This window comes from Aythya fuligula, chromosome 15 (assembly GCF_009819795.1).
Source record: "Aythya fuligula isolate bAytFul2 chromosome 15, bAytFul2.pri, whole genome shotgun sequence".
NCBI lineage: Eukaryota > Metazoa > Chordata > Aves > Anseriformes > Anatidae > Aythya > Aythya fuligula.
Genome location: NC_045573.1, coordinates 4,164,603 through 4,185,107, shown reverse-complemented (window position 1 = coordinate 4,185,107; position 20,505 = coordinate 4,164,603). Strand labels below are relative to the sequence as shown.

Sequence of the window (20,505 nt, the reverse complement as noted above, 5' to 3'; positions counted from 1 at the left end):
TACACTTGAATACTTTGCATGGGACTCCGAATTCCTTGCTGCAGCAGTGACATTGTCTAGCAGTGCAGCTGCTAAATGACTCCCCAGGTGAAAGTCCCAGGGGTTAGGCAAAGGCTTGAAGCCATGCTCTGTCCTACCAGTAGAGGAAATCAGAATGAGCTCAAATGGTGAACATTCAAAGCAAAGTCCTGCCTTTTCTCTGTCACCAAGAATGACCTAGAGATGTTCCCCTAGCTAGTTACCCATCAAGGATGATCCTTCCTATTGGAACAACGGACTGAAGAAATGCTGGAAAATTTTGTCATCTCATTGCAAAGATCTTTCTTAATTATGCAATTTCTGCTTTGATGTGTGTATTAAGGAAGGATGGAAGTAGATATTGCACTGTTCTAATGCTGTATTTCACGAGAGAGATGTGGTGATAAAGAAGTAACAGAGTATAAGAAATGTCAATAAAGTAATATAAGGTAAGTAATAATATTTAATATAATTTGCATTTTCAGAGTTGAAGAAATACAAGAGATATGAAGTGCTGATGACTGTGTATAATGTCATTGGTGAGAGCCCTACCAGCACACCAGTGGAAGTGTTTGTGGGTGAAGCAGGTAGGTAAAAAGAAAATAATTTATTTTTATTTTTTAAAGTACCAGCAAGTTCTAATATTCTCCAAATATTGGGAAAGGGTTGCTTTGAAAAATTGTACAAGCATGTTCACTAGCAGGTTTTCTGTAGTGTCCTCTCCTGGAATAGGTTGGCTCTGACAGCTTCTTGCCATTTGAAAGCCAGATGGTCTACAAGAATAAGGGAAGAGAGTGCATCTGAAAGAAAGAAGAGAAAATCTTTTTGGAGTCGCAGGAGGATGACTGTTCATACCAAATTGGCTTGAGGGGAAAATTGACTCAAGTTAAAGAAGTAAAAAGTAGAGCATAGGAAAGCCACAAGGGAAAAGAAACAAAACTGCAAAACAAGGGAGACTTGGAAAGCTGGTTCTTTTATTTTATAGCTCTGTAGAGACATTGCCTGTGCCCCACATCTTGCTGTATTTTTATGCTCTTGAAGTCAAGAAGACATTGTGTCCGGTTTAATGGTAGCTCTGGAGTCACAGATGATGATTACTCTCAAGAACATGCAGACATTCTGTGCCTGCATCCAGCTTCTACCTAAGCTGTGTTTCAGTGCAGTATTCATGCCATTACTTATTATGGTTGTAGTGCATGAAGTCGGGCTGTATTTCTGAAGTGTAGCTGGCTGATCAATTTTAAATCCCTCCATTGGAAGGCCAGAGGCAGAAATCAGGACAAGAGAGTTAACTAGGCACTTCTTTGAATGCTTTGTGGAACAGGTGATTTTGCAGAGCACAGATAACACACAGCTGAGCCTGTTCTTCTCAGTAACTCTAGCTGAGCAGCCAGCGCAGGACTGGAATAGCTGATGTCTTCCTCACAGCCCCAGTGGCAGTGCGGTATTTACGGTGACCCCAGCTGGAGAGAGGCTGGTGCTGAAATAGTTGTTAGTTATGGTATCAATTTTCTGCAGCAACATCTTTTTGAAGCTTAAAACAAGAATAGGCAGCAGCATGCACCCTCCTGTTGTTCAGTCTGCTGCCGGGAACAAATCTGATTGCACTTTTGTTCTTCTGTCTCAAGGCTAGGTTGTAAAAGTTATCAAACTCGGTGCTAATACATTTTGTTGTTATTCATTAAATATATTGCTCAAAACTCAGTAAAGCACAGGTTGTTGTTTTTTTTTAAACTCTGCTTAACCTTTGCATTTCAAATAAGGTGTACCAGTCGCTATCTTTCTCTGAAAACATCATAAATTAATCAGAGCAGCATGGTTCTGGAGAAACAGTTGGCAATATTTACATTTTTTCTAGCTTGCTGCTGCTCCAACTTCCTTCTGTAACTGCAGCAAAGGAAGCCCCAAGTGGAGCCAACTGTATCTGGCTTCAGAATAGATTTTTGTTTCAGAACTAAAAATCTCACTGCTGCAAACTGAGCCAGCAACTACATTTCTACATGTGTACACAGCACAGAAAAGCAGCTGGGGAAAACAAAGAGATGCTGGTATATCATGTCTCTCTTATTGTAACTCAGGGAACAGAGCACTGGAAGGGGCAAAACTTGGGAGGAAACAGATATGCAGGAGACCTTTCACAGGCAGGCAGAGCTGGTGTTTCTGAAGTTGTAGCATGACTCAGTGCAATTTGTAGAGATCCTGGATTTACCTCTGTTTCAGGACAATCTGGATTCATGCAGTAGAAGTGATGAACGTAGGAGCTTCCTGCAGATTTTCACACTTGTTGTGTGAAGTTACTATGCTTTGTTATATAACTGCTTCTTCCACCTCCAGAGCCGACTGTGATTTATACTGTGAGCAAAGTGATTGGAGCTGGTATGGCAATTTAAGTTTTAAATTGACTTGTGACACCTTTGAGTTAAAGTGTGCTGGGGAAATACAAGTTCTTGTTATTGTTGTTTGCTTGATGTTCTTACCCGTGGTAAAGGCGGTTAAGTAGCAAGCTGGAAAAAATGGGTCTGTTTAGCTTTGATGATGGGTCACCCATGTAAAAAATAGAGAAATCTTTCTCAGTAAACAACAGATGCTGGCAATGAGATCATAGCACTGCACACAAAGTTACTGAAGGGGACCAGCCCCAGGAAGACCCTGGATAATTTAAGTCCAAATACTGTTAAATGGTGTTTTGTTCTGCTGTTAGGGTTGCAGTAATTCTGGTAGGTGTGAGAAGATTCCTTTCAGTTGTGAAAAGGAATATACAGCATATGCCTTAAGGGGGAATGTGCTGTATTTAAGCCAGCACAGCGAAAATACCCAACTCTGTTGAATTCACAGTGTTTTGTACAGCATGGAGCATCCAAAAATCATACTGACAGTTGATGTGCTGTGCAGGATGAGAACAGTAAATGACCCGTCTCTGTCCAGTGCAGTCAGATAATCAGTGCAGAAGAAGAAGCATCCACAAATCCTTCCTTTGCTCTTGCCCTCTCCCCTGTTAGATTTGACGTTGTCCAATCATTGTACCTGGATTTTTACAGTAAGAACTCAAGTGAGCAATGGAGCCCCCTAACAAACTCGGAAATAAATAAACAAATAAATACACCATTAAAACCACCCTTCTGGCAGTTTTGCAAATCAAACGAGTAAAAAGCACCAGAACGAGGAGTTCCTTTCAAGCATGTTGTTCAGCCGTACCCAAACCAGCATCCTCCTCAGGCAGCTTGTGTGCTCAGCTCTCATTTGGCTCTGACCGAGGGGTAGAGAGAGATTTTGGGAGCTCCGTAAGAACAACCTGCTGGTAGGCGAAGGGCTAGACATGAATGACAGCTCCTGTATCCTGAGCAGCCAGGTAAACTAAGGGGCTACATGCAAGCAGGCTTTGTTTAGTTTTGTTTTGTTTGCTATAGGTGGACCAAAACTTTTCTCCCAGCAGTTTTCTCCCATAAGATGAAATAACCCAATGAAGGCTCCATTTTGTGTTCTGTCTGGGTGTTTGCAAAACTCCATGATGTGGAGAGCAAACCTTCCCCACACCAGGAGACCAGGCAGGGACTGTGCTGTGTGCAGGGGCGCTGCGCTGCCTGGTCCCTCTGAGCAGAGCCGGTGCTGTTCCCACTTGCATCGAGCCTCTGGATTCCTCCCCTGCACTGCCTTAAGCTCCATGTAATAGGTGAATAGGTAAAAAAAAAAAAAAAAAAAAAAAAGCCTATTTAGATCTGGCTGCAGCCCTGCCCTACTCATTAGAGAGCCACGTGCAGCTCCTGACAAACGACAGAAAAACTGAAAGCTGCCACTTGCAGAAACGAGGAAGGGAGTTGCAGCCCCTTCGGCAAGCCCCCCTTTCGCCTTGTTAATTCATTTAACAGTTGAGCTGTCAGGGACTCCGGCTTTGATTGGGAAGGCAGTGAGTGTGCAGCGAGAGGCTGGGTACTGATAGTCGTCCCAGCCCTAAATGCAGCTGCTACCAGAGGTGCTGTTCTGCTTGACTGAAATTAAGACTCTGTTAGAGCAGCCACTACATCAAGTGCATTATTTTACCAGCTTGCTGTCGCTATCTGATTGTGTGGTGGGCTCTGGAGTTCAGGAGGCTCCACCACCTGCATTTTAATTAAACAGAAATCACAGGTTTGGGGCACGCGTGCTTCACCTAATTTGGGATGGTGAATAAAATGGAAGGCGGCAATACAAATCCTGCAGTAACGAGCCTGCAGCCTCCAGTGCTTTTGCTACATACTGCAAAGCTGTTCTGGATGAAAAATAATGGAATTCATAATTTCTTCCAGCAGCTGCTGCTGGAGGAGACCAAGTGTGTGTGTGGAGAGGAGGTAGCAGAAGGGGTGAAGTACGCTGAGAGATGCTTGGCTTTGAACAGGTTGTAAATCCATTCGTGTGGAGAGGGGAGTGATGTGTGTCATTATAACTGATGGTGACATTGGTGACCTTCAGAATTCACCAGAACTGATGAGGCTGGTTTGTTGTTCTTTTTAATAATGTTCTTTTTAATAATGATCTCTCAGTGCTCATTCTGCTAAAGGAAAGGGAAGGAGCAAAGAGCTGGGAAACGGAGATCCCCTTCTAAGAAGTCCTCTGCTGAAACACTGCTTTTGTTGCTAACATCATCTTTCGGAAAAGCAGGTTTCCTCTCCATCTTGCTTTCATCAAAGTGTAACCATAGCTTAGAAAGAAACAGGCGTGGGACAGAGGGATGACTGCTTCTCTTCTCTTACACTCTTCAAAAACTTGAATTTACCCCTTGATGTGAAGCTTGCAAATGCCAAAGTATTCTCATCTCTACCTGCAGGCCTCGTTCTTGTTGTGTGTTTGTATAAAATATCTTATGTGGACTCGCCTACCTGTTCCAGGTCACTTTTTGGAGAAAGGAGTCCCTCAGCACTACCTCGGGCCCCCTTTCTCTTACAGCACGAAAGCTTTATCTCCTTCTGTGCCCCGAACGTAGCTGAGAAGATGCTGTACGGAGAAGTCCCCTGTGCCTCCTTGTTAACAGCCTACAAGAAGAATGACAGCATTTCAACACATTAGAACTGGCAGCTTCAATCAGTCTGCTGTGGCCCCCTCGGCTGTTTTCTCCTATCTGTCTGGGACACGTGCGTTCTGCCTCTCAGTGGCTGGCTGTGCCTATGCAGATAGGCTCTGTGTTGCTGCTGGCACAGCTAGAAGAACTGGGTGGGCATTTCCATCCCAGACTCCACTGGAGGAGGGAAGAGAGGGATTATCGTGGCTGTTTCACACTGCAGTTGTCTGAAACCTGTCAGCCTAGGGACAGCATCTTCCCTTGATAAACAAAAGGGGAGGGAGGGAAGCTATTGGAAAGCAGTATAATAAAGAAATCACTGGTTTTGCTTTCTTCCACTTTAAACAAAGGGATTGACCTTCCTTGGCGCTTTGGAAGTGCCAAGCCTTTGATATGTTAGGGTATTTGCATTTTAATTTTTGACAATTCGGAACATCAGCAGAAGGCTACTTTTGGGGGACAGCAGGGTGTTTGAAACATTGATTTTACTTTCCCTTCATCTTCAATATAAAAAATCTTGCAGAGCTGTTGCAATAACAGGCATGTCCTGCTCCAGGCTTGACACTGGGTTTTCATCCTGTCCCCAGTGCCTTTCTCTCTAAGCCACTGAGCTCAGAGTTAAAGATCCAAACGAGGTTCACCAACAACGTGCTAAAAGAACAGAGTAAAATCAGAACAGAGCAAGGAAGGAAAACTATAGGAAGATGCTGGGGGGAAAAGAAGTGAAAAGACCTTTTCCACTCCAAACAGGATATAAACCTCTTTTCTGCTTCTCTTGCGTTACTGCAAGCCATTACAACTACAATCCCTAAATCTCAACAGCACTCCCTTTCAGACAGCAGGATCAGCCACTGGGTAGATCACATCAGTATTTTGTGGTGTATTTTAAACTCCAGACTCACTGTATACATGGTTTCCACTTGGGGCTTGTCTGCAGCTAGTCCAATTTGGATTTGTTGTTCCCATCACTGCTCCACTGGTGGTAATAGCAGTATAGATAGCACTCGGTTGCATTATCTAATCCTGCAGGGTTATGACAGCATAGTAAAAAATAACAAACTAAAGCGTGCCTACATTAGAGCATTAGTCGTTGCTTGTTACCGGTGGAGCTGCGCTGCTGGGGAATTATGGATATGAATTTTCTCGATAAACCTTACCTCCATTTCCTACTCCAATTGGCTATTTTTGAAGGGTAATTTTAAGTTCTTAATTTGTGTATAGATGAGTGCAGAGGTTCCAGAATTAAACTTCAGAATTTGGTAGCTTAGCTCAGTAGCTGATCTTAGAACGGTAAAACAGCAAGTAACCGTGCCAGTGTGAGTCTGTGGAAAAAGTGTCCTTAATGTCAACATGTCAAAAAGACATCCCTGCAGCTCTCTGGAGACTGAAATCTAATGTCAAGGCAGAAGGAAGCAGACTCTAAGTGGGAGTCATACTGCTGTCAAAGCAAGTTATTCTGCCATACAGGAAAAGGAATTTTAAGAGAATTTACTAGAAAGCAGTGGCCAGATTGAGACATAGATTTGATGGGTTTATTTGACATCTTTAATTCTCCATTGATGATCCAGAAGCTCCCTAAAATGATTTGCAGTGTTTTCATGCTGCAAGTAAAAGCTGAATGTGCGCCTCATTAACAGCTCATTAAGTTGTTAATATTGGTCATAAGCAGCCTTTGGTACAGCACAATGCTTTATACAGTGCAGCAGCTCCTGCTTAGCTCTGGTTTAATTGCCTCTTTTTATCACATCTCAATGTGGGAAAGATGTTTCTGTCCAACCAAAAATCTAATCGGGTTTTGATCAACTGAGCTTCCTTATCTCTTCCACTGCTATTGTTGGCGTAGGTGGTGTTGGGCTGTGATTGGCACACGATGTTTTGCTGGGATGATGAACTTCTGTCTCGCAAACCCACCAATTTGATGTCGATTTTCAGCACTGACCATAGCTTGAGACAGACATACTATCTGTGCTTGAATTCATCATCAGGACTCCCGCCTTTGTTCTGTAGCTGGTGCAAGCAGCAGTGGGAGCGACAGGACAAATTGGCCTTTCACAGTTCTGCTGCGGTGTTATATGGCCTGTGAAGAGCTGAGTGCGGGGACATCCCTGCACAGAGGGCAGAGGGATGAGAAGGCTGATCGTGTATGCAGAGCCTTACTGAGCTGACAGCAGAGCTACTCCATTAAAAGCAAAGGAATTAACCTTCCTTTCAAAAACAAGAGCAATCTGTAATAAAGTAAAACGGACCATAAATCGCACTGGTAAAGAAGTGGGGAAGCCCCTGCCCGATAACTCATATTCAAGCAGACCCAGGCTAGAGTTGGAGTATTTTTGACTAAAGGGTTATATTTGCAGCCAAATTTCTGTTTACTCTAATTGCATAGTCCTGCTCTGCTTGTTTTGCTTCATCCTGGGATATGTGAGCAAAATGTAGTTTTTTTCACACAGGTCTCAGCTCCTGTGGCTTTGTCTCCTCTGAATGGCTTTGCTGTGAAGCCAGCTGTAGAGATGCACAGTTGGTTTTCTTTTCTGACATCTGTTTGCTGTATCCATCGTCAATCATGGTACTGGAGGCGTTTCAGGTTGCCTGTTGTCGACTGAAAGCAAAAAAGTTGCCATTCTTATTATGAAAGTATGAGTTAGCAATATTCTAAACCATCATGGCCACAAAGATCCAGACACTAATATGGTGTCAGCAACAGAGGACCACGGTAATGAATTCACAGATATTATGATTGTAAAATAAACTAGGAGAAAACTTTCACTCAAAAGTTTAGAAGACATAAATTTAGACTCTCTCTCCCCAGGACCATGGGATTACAGTCCTCAAAGGTTTCCCTGGGGTTCCCTGACCATTGCAATCTGCAAATCCTAAATTAATCCCTCATTGGAGGTCAACTATACGACTTGCTTCAAAAGCCGCAGGGAAAGGTTATCTCAGTGGCAGATCTTACCTGCTCAGTTTGACTTTTTTGATACAGCTTTTAACATTTGGGATATGGCAAACCCAGTGGAGATTCACCCTAATTATTTGATACGTTCTCCTGACTTTAGTGGAGCATAAGGAGATGTTGGCGCTTATTAGGCTGTAGTAGGTGCTGCTGTTAGCGAACACTAAGTGGGTGCTTTTGTCTGCTGCCATGAACTTGTGGTATTATGATATTGGAGTGTGGGATTAACAAGTTATAATGAGAGGAACATGAGTGTAAATGGCAGAGGAGGAGTCTCGGGTATCAGCCTGAGAGATGGTCTGAAGTGGGTAGCATTGCTGCTGTCTAATGGACTTTTTTAAGAGAACTGAGAGTGGTGCTTTCCCAGGTGGTGCTGCTCCCACTCCTGGTGCAAGTGGGAGAGGAGTTGGGCTGGAGCACCAAACACTCAGCAGTCCTTCGCCACCTCGTGCGTCCTTGAACAACCTTCAGTACTTCCCGGGTGGTGAATCCTGCGCTCATCGAAGCCGACACTGCTCCTAGTTACACAACTTTCACACTGGGTTAGCTCCACTCGCTTTAGTAGAACTAACCCTAATTTACATCGATGTGAGAAGGGATTTCAGCGTGAGGGTTTACGCCGGCATGTTTGTTTGCACGTACCTAATGCGTGTCAGACTCTTGCTGTTCCTGCTCGTGGGTCTATCTCTGATGACTGATGGGCTGCCTTTGTGTGAGAGTATCCTTGTTGACACAGAGAAAATAGAGAAAAAAAGGTATATTTTATTATTTTCCCCTTCCCATTTTAACCACCTGCATGCCCTTTCCAGAGGCAGTCTGACAGTTTTGTAAGGGCTTTACTTCTGGGTCGGTTGTTCTCGGTCTCTTGATGGATAATCTCAGTATGCAATGTGATAGCCTATTTTAGGTTTTTATTAGCTAAGTAGAACTGCGGGCTTCAGCAAAAGCCAAGCGTGTAGCTTTTGTTTGCAGGGTCTATTTCACAATACCGTTCTATAGCACGCATCTTGGTTTAGGCGTTGTGCTGTGAACACAGTAACTTTTCTGCATCACTCGGGTCATATCTGCCCCAGGAACATCCCAGATTGCACATAGCTCATTGGGAAAACTGAACTCAGAGTTAAAAGATCAGCAATCACTGCACCAGTGTTTTCACCACTGCTGGAAGAGATGGTGAGGGAGAGGATGAGAATTACTTCTGCTTGATTCACTTGCCAGTTTATAAAGGTTCTTCATGAATAAGTCATATCCGTGGAGGTTTCCTCAGAACATGATTGCCTCCTTAGTTTGAAAAAATGGCACTGGCAGATAACCTCCTAGAGTCTGGGTCCATGGAAAGAATACCCATTTCTAGTCCTTGTTTCATTTCAATGTTTTTTTCCAATACGTGTGTTGAATGTGATCTCTCCTTCTTTAACTACCTGCATCAGTCTACACACCTCTCCAGAAGGCTGATGATATGCCTAGAGGATGTTGGGAAGCCTCTCAGTGATTAGCAGAGAAGCTGGGTGTGTTACTCCTGGGTATCATTCGCAGTTGCTTTTATTTGCATTTTTTCATGACCTTAAAACCCTTAAAAATGTGATGTGGCTACTGCACAAAATGTAGTGTTCAGGCAGGGGGCAAGTCTTTGTCTATCCAGATAAAATGGCAAAGAAGAAAGTAGTGGTGGGTGCTCTAGGTTCTTCAAATCTCAATCCTGACAGCGTTTTTCTTCTCACCGTCCCTTCTTTCCCACCAAGGTAGATTTGTCTTTATTTTTTGGCTCGATTAGACTGTGCTCCCTCTTCATCAGTGCTCGCAAAGGTGAGAGAGTTCTTCTTCGAATTAGTCTTGTATCGACTTCTCTTGGTCTCTTGTACACTAGGAAATGTTTCAATTTCTCTAACACTGATCTATGCAATCTTGTAAATCAGCACATAATTCACCATGCTGAAGAACGGGTTATTTCCTACTTAAAGCCGTCTGTTTGCAGCTGCCCTCCAGTAGGAGGTTGGGCTTCTCAAAGGTGAGAGAGATCAGAGAACTCCTTTTCTCAGACTCAGGTCAAGTCGCAGGGTGACACAAGCCTGTTGAGGCTGGTAACTGGCAGAGCACTAGGTTTTGGTGCCAAATTGTGATGGCAGAATAAGAGTAAGAGCATCATCAGGTCTGGTGTTAGCAAACAGAGTTGTGTTGGAGGGGTTAAGGATGTCAGTCAATATGTGTGCTTTTGAATGTGGATCTGCCTGTCCTACTGCATCTGAAATACATCTGAATAGCCCCAGAAAGAGCAGCTCTTGGAAAGGAAAAAAAAAAAAAAAAAGGTGTGTACTTCCATCACGAAAATGTAGCCTTGCTTAAAACAGGCAGAAATTGGTGGGAAACATCTTTTACATTCTAAATATAGCTTGTACTGCCTTGTCACAGCAGAAAGCAGCTTCACAGTTGCTGTTTTTGAAGCACAATTAACTAATTGTTATTGAACTAATCAGCATAGCTCACACAGCATTCCTAATGGCACAGAGGTACTGCCGCACAGAGGAAGCGTTCCTCGCTCCCACCTTTCTTTCACAGGCACTGTAAGAAAATGGCCAATAAGCACAGAATGTTTTTCTCTCATGCTGCTTTTCCTTCATGGAAGGAATGACTGCAAACATTTGCAAATACACCCCTTTGTTCTTTCTCGGGAGGATACCATCCTTGTGTTTCTTCTCTAAGCCCAGACTGCAAGAAAGCCTCTTATATTTCCCTTTGCCCATTCTGCTGATCAGCCTCAGCTGTTTTATCTTGTGACCTTCTGTTTGTTTTGTTGTGTTTGGCTTTTTATAATCCACTTAACAGTTTCTTATCTCTGCCATAACTTGAGGGCAGCGGCTGCAGAGGGAGCGGGAAGGATCTGTTCTCCATCCCACTGCAGGAACAGAACTTCAGTGCAGCAAGGCTGGCTTTGGCCAGACGTTAAGGAAAACAAGTAACCCAAGAGTACGCTTTAAGAGTTATTAAAATAGACAGAGTCCGTGTGGGGATGGCAGAGGAATTTGGAAAGGGGACAGTGGCCAAGATTACACAAACATCTGACCAGCAGAACTGAGCCCAGTGTGATGCAGGAGGCTGGATTGTCTGAGCCCTCTCAGGATCCTTTCCAGCTCCATTTTTCCAGGACCGCGTGTGCCAGGAACCACTGTGTAAACCTGGAAGGTGCTGCGTGTTCATGCTGTAATTGTGCGCTTATGCTACATTAAATATTGCTGTGTCTTCTCTCTTGTTGTACGGAGAAGGTAGCTAAGATTACAGTTGATATGCTAGAACATGCTCCAACCACCCCTGCATTAGAATGTGTAGACATACAGATTAGAGGCTTTTAGGGCCTGGAGCTGTCTTTATTCTGTGTTTATGCAACACATTGTGCAATGAGATTCTGGCCTCTAGGTGCTAACACCAAAATGCAAATATATTGATTACTAGGGAATAAAAGCAGGCATGTTCACAAAAGCATGCTTTGATGAACAAGGAGGGGGGGAAATGCTTGCTAGATAGAAAAGGATCAGAGGTCTTTATAGAACAGAAATTTGCTCGGGATTGTTTGGAACTGTGGGATCAAGCTGTTGCACAGAAAATCTTTGGTCTCTTTCACTGCTTTTTTGCCTTTTTATTTTTATTTTTATTTTTTTGTCTGCATGTTTATTTAAATGACGTGAGTATCAGGGCATCTTGTCCCAGACTTGTCTGTGAATTGCCTGACATAATACTGGCTTTATTTATGTAATTTGAAAGACGGTAGAGGAGAAGTCTTTCTCTACCCAGAAATTTGAGCAGATGCAGCAGCAGCAAGGAATGCTTTATAAAAACAGTTATTAAGTTTACCCGATGAATCACAAGGATTTGTAGCCTACCTGTGGCAACTGTCACTAAGAAAAGGAACAGTACTTTCATATTGATGAAAAGCTCGTAGTGCCACACAGCCCAGAGAGCAAATATCCCAGGCAAGCAGTGAGAAGAACTAAGGTGAACCTTCTGCGGTGCATGGAGATCTAGTGCAGAGCCACTGGGGATTTTAAGCACCTTCTCTTTAAAGGTTATAAGCATTTCCAAGCTCAAATTGTCTGCAGCATGAGCAGAGGCTGTTCAGTTCAAGTGCAAAATGAGGACAGTGATAAGTTTAAATTTGGATGTAGATGTGTAACTTTTTTAATGCATCCATTTTCACTCTCTTGTTGCTCTAACTCCAGATAGACTTGTTGTCTTTTCACAACTGTGCCAACATCAACCCAGTCCATAGCTGTAATACTAATTACGATACAATGCTTTTCTCCTTACTTTTTTACTGAGAGTTTCAAGGAGATTATCTTAAAGGTGAATTGAAATCCAATAAGAAATGTTTGTAAATATCTGCAGGAGATTCCAAAGCAGGATACGTGCAGAGAATTAGATTTCATGAATGCATACATATTTTTCAGGGAAAGTGAAATGCCTTCCACCTGCCACGACCTGAATTTGGACCCTCAGGGGTCTATGTCACTCCTGCTGTTGTTGATAATGTCACTAACACCTAAAGCAGTGTGAGGTATGAGGCTTTAACCTCGCTTTTTATGTATTAGTGATTTCAACAGCCATGAAAAAATCAGAGCTCGTTAATCTTGAACTGCATTCCTAGAAGGTAAAAGGCTTTTGAATTCACGTTTAAAATGCATTCACTTTTATTGGCACAGGCTGTCCATACATTCAGTGAGTGGTCTGGGGTTTCAAGCAGGTAGAGTCTTTAGGGATGTGTTTCTTCCTTTTTAAAGTATTTCATTTCACTGTTAGTGTAATGTGCTGTGTGCACAGAGCCGCAGCAAGAGCAAGCAGCACTTTTCTGCTGTCCCTTGCTGTCAACAAGAAATCTGTGCTTAGAAGAGGAGGGACAGATCAGCCTTTGAAAGTTGAACACAGGGACAGACTCACAGGGCACAAAACCAACACAATTTGCATGTTGTTGAGGCTCTGGGGTGGTGAAATGTCTTTTTTTCCACAGTCTTTTATTTTTTATTTTTCCCCTCCCATCAAATTCTCCACCGCCGTGCCAGCAAAAGTGCAGTTCCAGCAGCGACGGTGTCAGTGGAGAGTGATCACTGGCAGTTTTTAACCATTGTGTTTCTTAGACGTGCTCTATAAAAAGGGTTTGAGGAAAAATGGTGTTTTTGTGGCAGCAGGCTGCACACGCCGGCTCTTCTAATGGTCGCAGCTCGGAAGCAGCAATTGTTCCAGGCTGGTGTGTAGGATCCAAAGAAAAATGCTATTGCAGACACCGCTTCAGACATGGGTATTGAAAGCACTTTGAAGCTGTCAACTCAGGACAGACAGTAGTGTGACTACCTAGAAAGAAAATACATCGCTAAAGTGATCCATTTTCCTGTGATTGTACATATTCCTGTTTCTCTGAGCATGTCATCATCTGCAAATCTCTGAGATGTATTTTCAGGTTTGTATTATGTGATCGGTTTGGCTTCGCAGTCTGGTATGTGCTGCAAAAGTCTCAAAATCCTGAGATTTTTGGTCCTTAGCAGCACTACATTGCAGTGAATGCAGCCAGCAAGCCAGCTAGCTGCCCCCTTCAATACCCCAGAGAAACAGAGGAAGGCAGGGCAGCAATTAGACGAGAGCACCCCTGTGAACAAGCCAAACCTATGTTTTACTGACAGTCATTGTCACCTAGTGCGTTCGGTACATCCAGCCAAAAAAAGAAACAAAAAAATATAACAAACAAATAGTTTTAGCTGAGCACTGGGATAATGGCTATTTTCAATTTTGCCTTTCACATTTTAATTGTACAGCAATAATTTTGCAATAGAGTTGCCGGTGGCAAACATGCAAAAGACATGAACTTTATTTATGTTTTGGATTATTAATGTGGCTGTTAAAATTCCTCCAGTTAGTTTTGATTGAATTGTTTTTTTGTGCGATTCTGTCGTTTAATGGAGCGGTAAATAAGAATTTCTGATAATGAGCCCAAGCATCTGTCACAACAACCTGGCGCTGGTTATTAACATTTCCATTAACGGCAGGGTGGGCAGTGATAATATGGAAACCACACAGTTAGAACAAAATAAATAGTTGGTGTCAGGCTGAGTGGGTGTTAATTACTATTTTATTTTATAACGCTGGGGGGAGGGAGTATCGGTAGAAAAGTGTGACTTATGAAGGTCATTCTCTCTAAAGAAGGAAGTCTCCAGAGGAACAGATAACCGGGGCTATCTTACTTGAGTGGTGAATGTTTTATCACTTCTATTTATGGCCCATAAACGGGCAGAGAGAAAAGAGGCAGCTTTCTCAGGTAGGCTGGGTGAAGGCTGCAGCATCACGAGCACAGAGAAAGGGGAAGAGTGCCCTTTGCCCTGCCTTTCCCTTCCCACTTCTGGAGTTTGAACATGACACGCTTCGGCATCTCTCCTGTAAACAAAACGTGCTGTTTTGTTAAGATCTGCTGGAGGCAGAGGCAGCAGGTCTGGAAAGCAGACCTTGCTAGCCACTGGGGAGGAAAATCCATCCGCACCGAGTTGGATCCCAACAAAAGGGAAAGCTGGTGTGACCCAGGTGCACTCAAAGGAAGCCAAATATTAGTTTTCTTGCATAGCACAATGCAAAGAAGTGCCACCGGGAGCCCAGGAGATCCAGTATGTGTATGGGTAGGTGTAATGAAATCAAGGCTAACAAGTAGCAAGCTAAAAGCCATTCTGTCATACATAAAATATTAGTTGAATCGATTAGTATCTGTTTTGGGAGGTGGTTTTCAGCAGCATTTTGGTCCTCATTCTCAGTGCTACAAAGGCCTGTAAGAAAGGCCGGGCTGCCGATGCGAGGGGCCTACCTCGCTCCCACAGTTGCTTTCAAGGCTGTTGAGGAGCCCAGCATCACTGCCAAAGGCAAGCCTGAAACATCACCACAGAATAAAGAAAAGATTCGCTTTTATTTCCCAAAGCTGCTGACAGGATTGAGTTTATTCACTGTCTAACCCGGTCTGTGTGAGACAGAGCATCGCGCTCTCTGGAGGCTCGGCAGCTTCTCAGTCCACGCGCGCTGCCGCTTTATACCTGAGACTTCCCCGCGATGCTGACGCCTCCAGGGCCAGCTCTGTTAGCTGGCTGGTGGCGTAAACAGAGCCTGTCCTGGGTCCTTCTGCAAATGGAACATTGCAGCCTGGATATGAACTAGTTCTGCTTGTCACTATTAATTCTTCTGTCCTCCTCTCTCTAGCTCCGGCGATGGCCCCACAGAACATCCAAGTAAACTCCCTTTCTGCGAGCCAGCTGGAGCTCACCTGGGACCCTCCTCCCGCCGACAGCCAAAATGGGAATATACAAGGCTACAAGGCAATACTTCTGCTTCTGCTGGTTTCATTTGTCTTGCTTGGCTTTGCTCTGACTTGTAAGATAGCTCTATAACTACAGCTGCCCTCACTGCACAAGGCAAATTAAAACAGCATTCAGACTGTGGTGTGGAAATGGCACTGTGTCCTGAAATCTAAAGAAAGAAAATGAGGCAGGGGAAAGGGGGGAGAAAAGGAAAAGAGTGTTGCTATTTGCAGAGAAAGGAGAGCATGGGGAAACAGGGCATGCAGACAGGGAGGCAGCTACACTTACTCAGGCAACATATCTGCTCCAAAAAGCAACAGAGACAGCAGAGCTTGGGGCAAAAAAGTGTTGAAGAATACTAACTGAGCTTTCTATCTATCAATTGTTCCAAAGCTATTAGGAAAAGCAGTACTTCCTCCAAGCTAGAAGCCTGAGCCAGGTCAGATTTCACAAGAATTATTTCATTTCCTTAACTTTAACAAAATTAAATCATAGTATTAATTGCATTTGGTTCATAGGGGACAAGGACGTTGTGCAGGCATGTTGTTTAGCTTCTCCAGCAAGAGAATGGACCCTCAGAGAGTGGAAATGGGCAAGTCTACAAACACTGGAGCTTGGCTGGGGTTCAGTGTCTGGCTCTGCCTCTCTCCATGAATTTAGATCCATAAGCGAAGAAAAGCCAAGCCAATGTGAATAATCTGGCATCCCTTCTTGGCAGTAACAAGCAACCTTATATATCAATTCATGTTCTTTTCCTTTTCTATGTATATAGATGGCTCTAACAGCTTGGCTTGTAGAGCCAAGGTAGAGTCTTGCCTTGGCTCATTCTTTCAACTTTCTGGCTTGCTTTGGCCTGTTGTAATGCTCTCTGTGCCAGGCCTGTCCAATAAGTAGGGCTGGCACCACTTTTCTCTTGGAATCGTCTTCTCCAAAGACTAATTTTATGGCATCGGGATAAAAATTATGTAAGGAGAGAATGGGGAAAAGTACCTCAAGGAACTTTAGGGAAAGTCTTTATTACCATCTTCAGGAAGACATTTGCTTGGCTGTCCTGTGAACACAAATGGTGAATCTGTTGTGTGCATAAGGAGGCAAATTATGGGAGCATTGTATCACGGTGCCAGTGCTGACAGGCAGATAGCATTTTAGGAAGAATTCAGAAACTGACCTGTCATTGCTGAGCTCTGGCAGCTCCTATCTATTGTCATTAGGCCACATTCTTCAACTTGTGCTCTATTTTTGAATGATGTGCTCAGTTACATGGTCACAAGACTCAGGGTAATTTCCAAAGGAGAAGAAAAGATTGGGCCTATGGTGAAAAGCATTAGCATCCTAGCAAGGCTGCTCCATCCTCCTGATCTTTTACAGCTGTAAAGCCAGGATGTTTTAGAGGTGTGGATGTGCTAAAACGTCTCCCTGTTCCAACAGATTTATTACTGGGAAAGCGACGTCCAAAATGACACGGAGAAAGTGAAGGTCCTTTTCCTTCCGGAGACTACTGTCCGGCTCAAAAACCTGACCAGCCACACGCGGTACATGGTCTGCATTTCTGCCTTCAATGCAGCCGGGGATGGCCCAAGGAGCAGCCCCTCGCAGGGCAGGACACACCAGGCTGGTATGGGATCACTTTTTTGCCTCAAAACATGGACTTGGTGGTCACCAGCAAGTAACTGGGCAGCAGCTGGGGTGGTTGTCCAGGAGGACTGTACTGGTGTTTAGAGTTATCTTTAGATAGGACATTACATTATAATGGTTGTGGAGGGGGGAAAAAAGGGGATCAGAAAAGGCAATCGTGAGAAAGGGAACAGTGCAGTGGAAGCTAGAACAGGCAGGCAGAACGACTGATCCCTCTGCGAGCTGATCCAGAATGAAACTGTCTGTGGGTCTCTTTGCGGCCGCTGCTATCACATCTGAAAATCTAAACTTGTCTACAGAGCCTGGAAATTCCCCAAGCAGTCTTGTGAGAGAAGTGCTGAGATTTTTGCAATTCATCTTTTTTTTCTTTTTTTTTTTTTTTTTTTAAGCCACACAGGCTGAGCTGTGCTGGATGTGACCGCAGTGGGAGCGCTCCAGCAGTGCAGCAGGCAGCACTGTTGTGGCTGGCCATGAGGAGGAAGCATGCACTTGAACCGTGTGCTCACTTAGTACCCTTTTGTCTGTCAGCCCTATAATTCTGCTACTCTTCTGAGGGAGTTAACTTGAGAAATCCCAGCATCTGCAGCACGTTTCCACCAGAAATGACAGGGGGATATCAAACATGTAAATGCTGCAAGTTTTCTGAAAATCAGCAGCTAGATAGAGAGTGAAGACAAACTTAGTGTCCCTGTGAGAGTCTTTTCCTTCTTTGTCATGTCTCCTTGCTTGCTTTTGAGATCCAATTTTGCATTGGAGTGGGTGGTTTTCTTAGGAGAGGCTGTATTTATGATTGATTCTGGGAAATTTTGATCCAATTGGTAAATCCCATTCTTAGTTTGTGTCCTTTAGATTTAGTCTGGGAAAAAAAATGTTCTATAATACATATGTATATCAGATTCACTATGCCTGCTGCAACTCAATATATTTGTAATCCTTTCAGCACCCAGTGCTCCCAGCTTCTTGGCATTCTCTGAAATCACTTCCACGACACTCAACGTGTCTTGGGGCGAGCCGACAGCAGCGAATGGAGTCCTGCAGGGTTATCGAGTAGTCTATGAGCCTTTGGCTCCCGTCCAGGGTAAGAAAGACCTAAGATCATACATATTCATAGGAAAATGACAGAAATGCACTGAAGCATCTTTTATCTCTGCCCAATTTCCTACTTGCTCTCTGCCATTTTCCAAGAGAGGCCAGGTGGCAGAGGGTAAGTAAAACAATTCTGCTTTTGCCAAAACTATTCAGCAAACTGTAATATTGTGGAATATAGCTTTTGTCTGTCCTCTCTCATTTTCTTACACAAACTATATTCTGCATGATTTGAAAAGTCATTTTACTGCCATTGTTACCCAGTGTGGGAGAAGAGGAAACTCAGCCTAAGTGTGCCTGATTGTCTCCCCGTGTTGCACTATAAAATTGCTGAGTGGGCTCCATCCCAGAATAGTCGTCAGGCTCATTTGTGTTTCTGATCACATCATGTGTCACTTCTGTTATCGCAAAGATTGCCTGGGCATCAAATGTGTTAGTCATCACTGGTACCACTGCTACGTTTGACAGGGGAGAATAACTGTGATAGAGTTTTAGTCGTGTCTGTTTACACAGAGTTTGCAGGCAGCATTTTTAACCCAGCACTAGATTTAAGCTACACCACAACAATGTGGTGGCCACAAATGTTTCCTTCATTTGCCAGAACAGCAGCAGAAAATAATTTGGCAATTTATCTGAAAACAAATGTAAATTAATTTCAAAGGTGAATTAGAAAAGATTGCAGTTTGGGGATGGTCTTATTAATATTTTTGTATTCCTGGTAGATTGCCAGTAGTTCAATAGTATGTCCAACTTTGGCAGTGTGACAGCAGGGAGAGTAATTTCAGCCATTGCCAATCCATTTTGAACTCTTTTCCAAAGAAATGAGGATATCAACCACCAGTATTTGCTGCTTCTGTAAGGAATAAAGATCTATATTGTCTGAATATCCATGTCTCGTGCACTGAGAAAATTATACTCAGGAATGAAAACATGAGAATAAAAGCACTTTCAGCCTTTATGGCTGGCAGATCCAAGCACAAAGAGCTAATGCGGAAAGCATTTCTAATTTTGACCAAGAGATGTGCACAGGGTATGCAGGAGGTTCAGGCTCTGTGGACATTTTCTGCCTTAGATTCATTCTTACACAATATTTAAGAATACATTTTTTTCCCTGAAAGTATGGAAGTGTCAGGTCATATTTTCTCTAAATGCATTTGATTTAACCTCTTCAGAATCTTTGTTTTCTTTTCTTCTCCTGCCCACCTCTGCCTGTGCTCTTTCTGACTCTGCATTGTCTCCTCTTCCCCTGTAGAAGATTTCTGGGGCGAGCAAGGAGGTTATAGAGGGTTTTTCCTTCAATTCTAAATTTTTGCCTACATTTATTCTCCAGTTTCTACCCATTTACTCTTGTGCCAACATTTTTCTTTCATCAAACATTTATTCTCCCTCTGTGGTAAGCTATCCCTCCCTCAAAGCCATCATTTTGCTTGGAAAGATAGAAAACCCATGCTCATTTATTTAGGGGGCAAGGCAAAGCCAAACTCACTGAAGATGGAGCACACAGTGGTGCTGAATGCCACCAGGCAGCAGGGCTTGTGGGCTACCACCTGCCAGATCCCCACATCCTGCAGGGTCCTCCCAGCCCCAACCATGTTCTGCACTACAGTAAAACACCCAGACCAGACCATTTTCCTGTATCTTTTGACTTTTCTCCCATCTGTGGTTCTTGGCTGAGCCTCTTTGCCATTGTGACACCTCCTGCTTTCTTGCTCAAGAGCCACCAAGTAAAACCTGCACGTTTTGCAAAACTTTCGAACAGTGATCTGTCCTGTAGTGCAGTCTTCTCCCTGTTTGACCTTTTATTGTTTAAGCTTTACAGTGTTATGTTTTACACCATAATAGACAACAAAATTGCCCTGGAGCCTTTTTTTAACAGTTCCTTCTTTTTTTTCAGAACGTTACTTTGAAATGACAAATGCTTCATGATTTGTCTCTGAGAAATGAAATAGTACACCTAGGGAAGGAAGGAGCACTTTTACTGCTTCCTTGTTAACTGAGGAAAGATTCTCAGAATTATAAATTGTCTGGGAGAAAACTTTGAACAGAAATCACTTGGACATTATTCTTTATTTAACTGATAAAAACTGAAAGAGGCACCTTGATTTGCATAAAATAAGCATTCAGATTGAAACACTTCTTCATTCTGTATTTTTTCTGGAGAGGAAACTAGCAGACAGCTTTCTCAAGTGGGAAAAATATTTTTCCACTTCGTATCTTTTTGGTTTGAAATGTTACGTACATCTACAGGACCAAAAATGCCAAAAGGGCTCTGTTAATTCAAATGTTTTTTGTTTTGTAAAATACTTCATGTATCAAATTATTCCTATTAACTTAGTCTTAGAAAATATCAGCAAGAACTATAGTTTAATTCATCCATGCAAGAAAAATTCTTAAAGAGTGAGGAAGAGTGAAACATAAGTCATGACTTTAGCCTTGTTCAAATTAGTAGTGCTTTAACTGCATCCCCTTTT

General features: G+C 43.2%; 1 protein-coding gene across 3 annotated transcripts in view; it reads left to right on the top strand.

Moving 5' to 3' along the window:
- Positions 1 to 20,505, top strand: part of SDK1 (sidekick cell adhesion molecule 1) — a 387,420-nt gene that overhangs the window by 344,719 nt on the left and 22,196 nt on the right. For all 3 annotated transcript variants that reach the window (XM_032197267.1, XM_032197266.1, XM_032197268.1), the window contains 4 exons: positions 504 to 605; positions 15,216 to 15,331; positions 16,742 to 16,928; positions 17,889 to 18,026. In XM_032197267.1, coding sequence (XP_032053158.1) covers positions 504 to 605; positions 15,216 to 15,331; positions 16,742 to 16,928; positions 17,889 to 18,026 — 543 coding nt within the window. The remainder of the gene's footprint in view (positions 1 to 503; positions 606 to 15,215; positions 15,332 to 16,741; positions 16,929 to 17,888; positions 18,027 to 20,505) is intronic.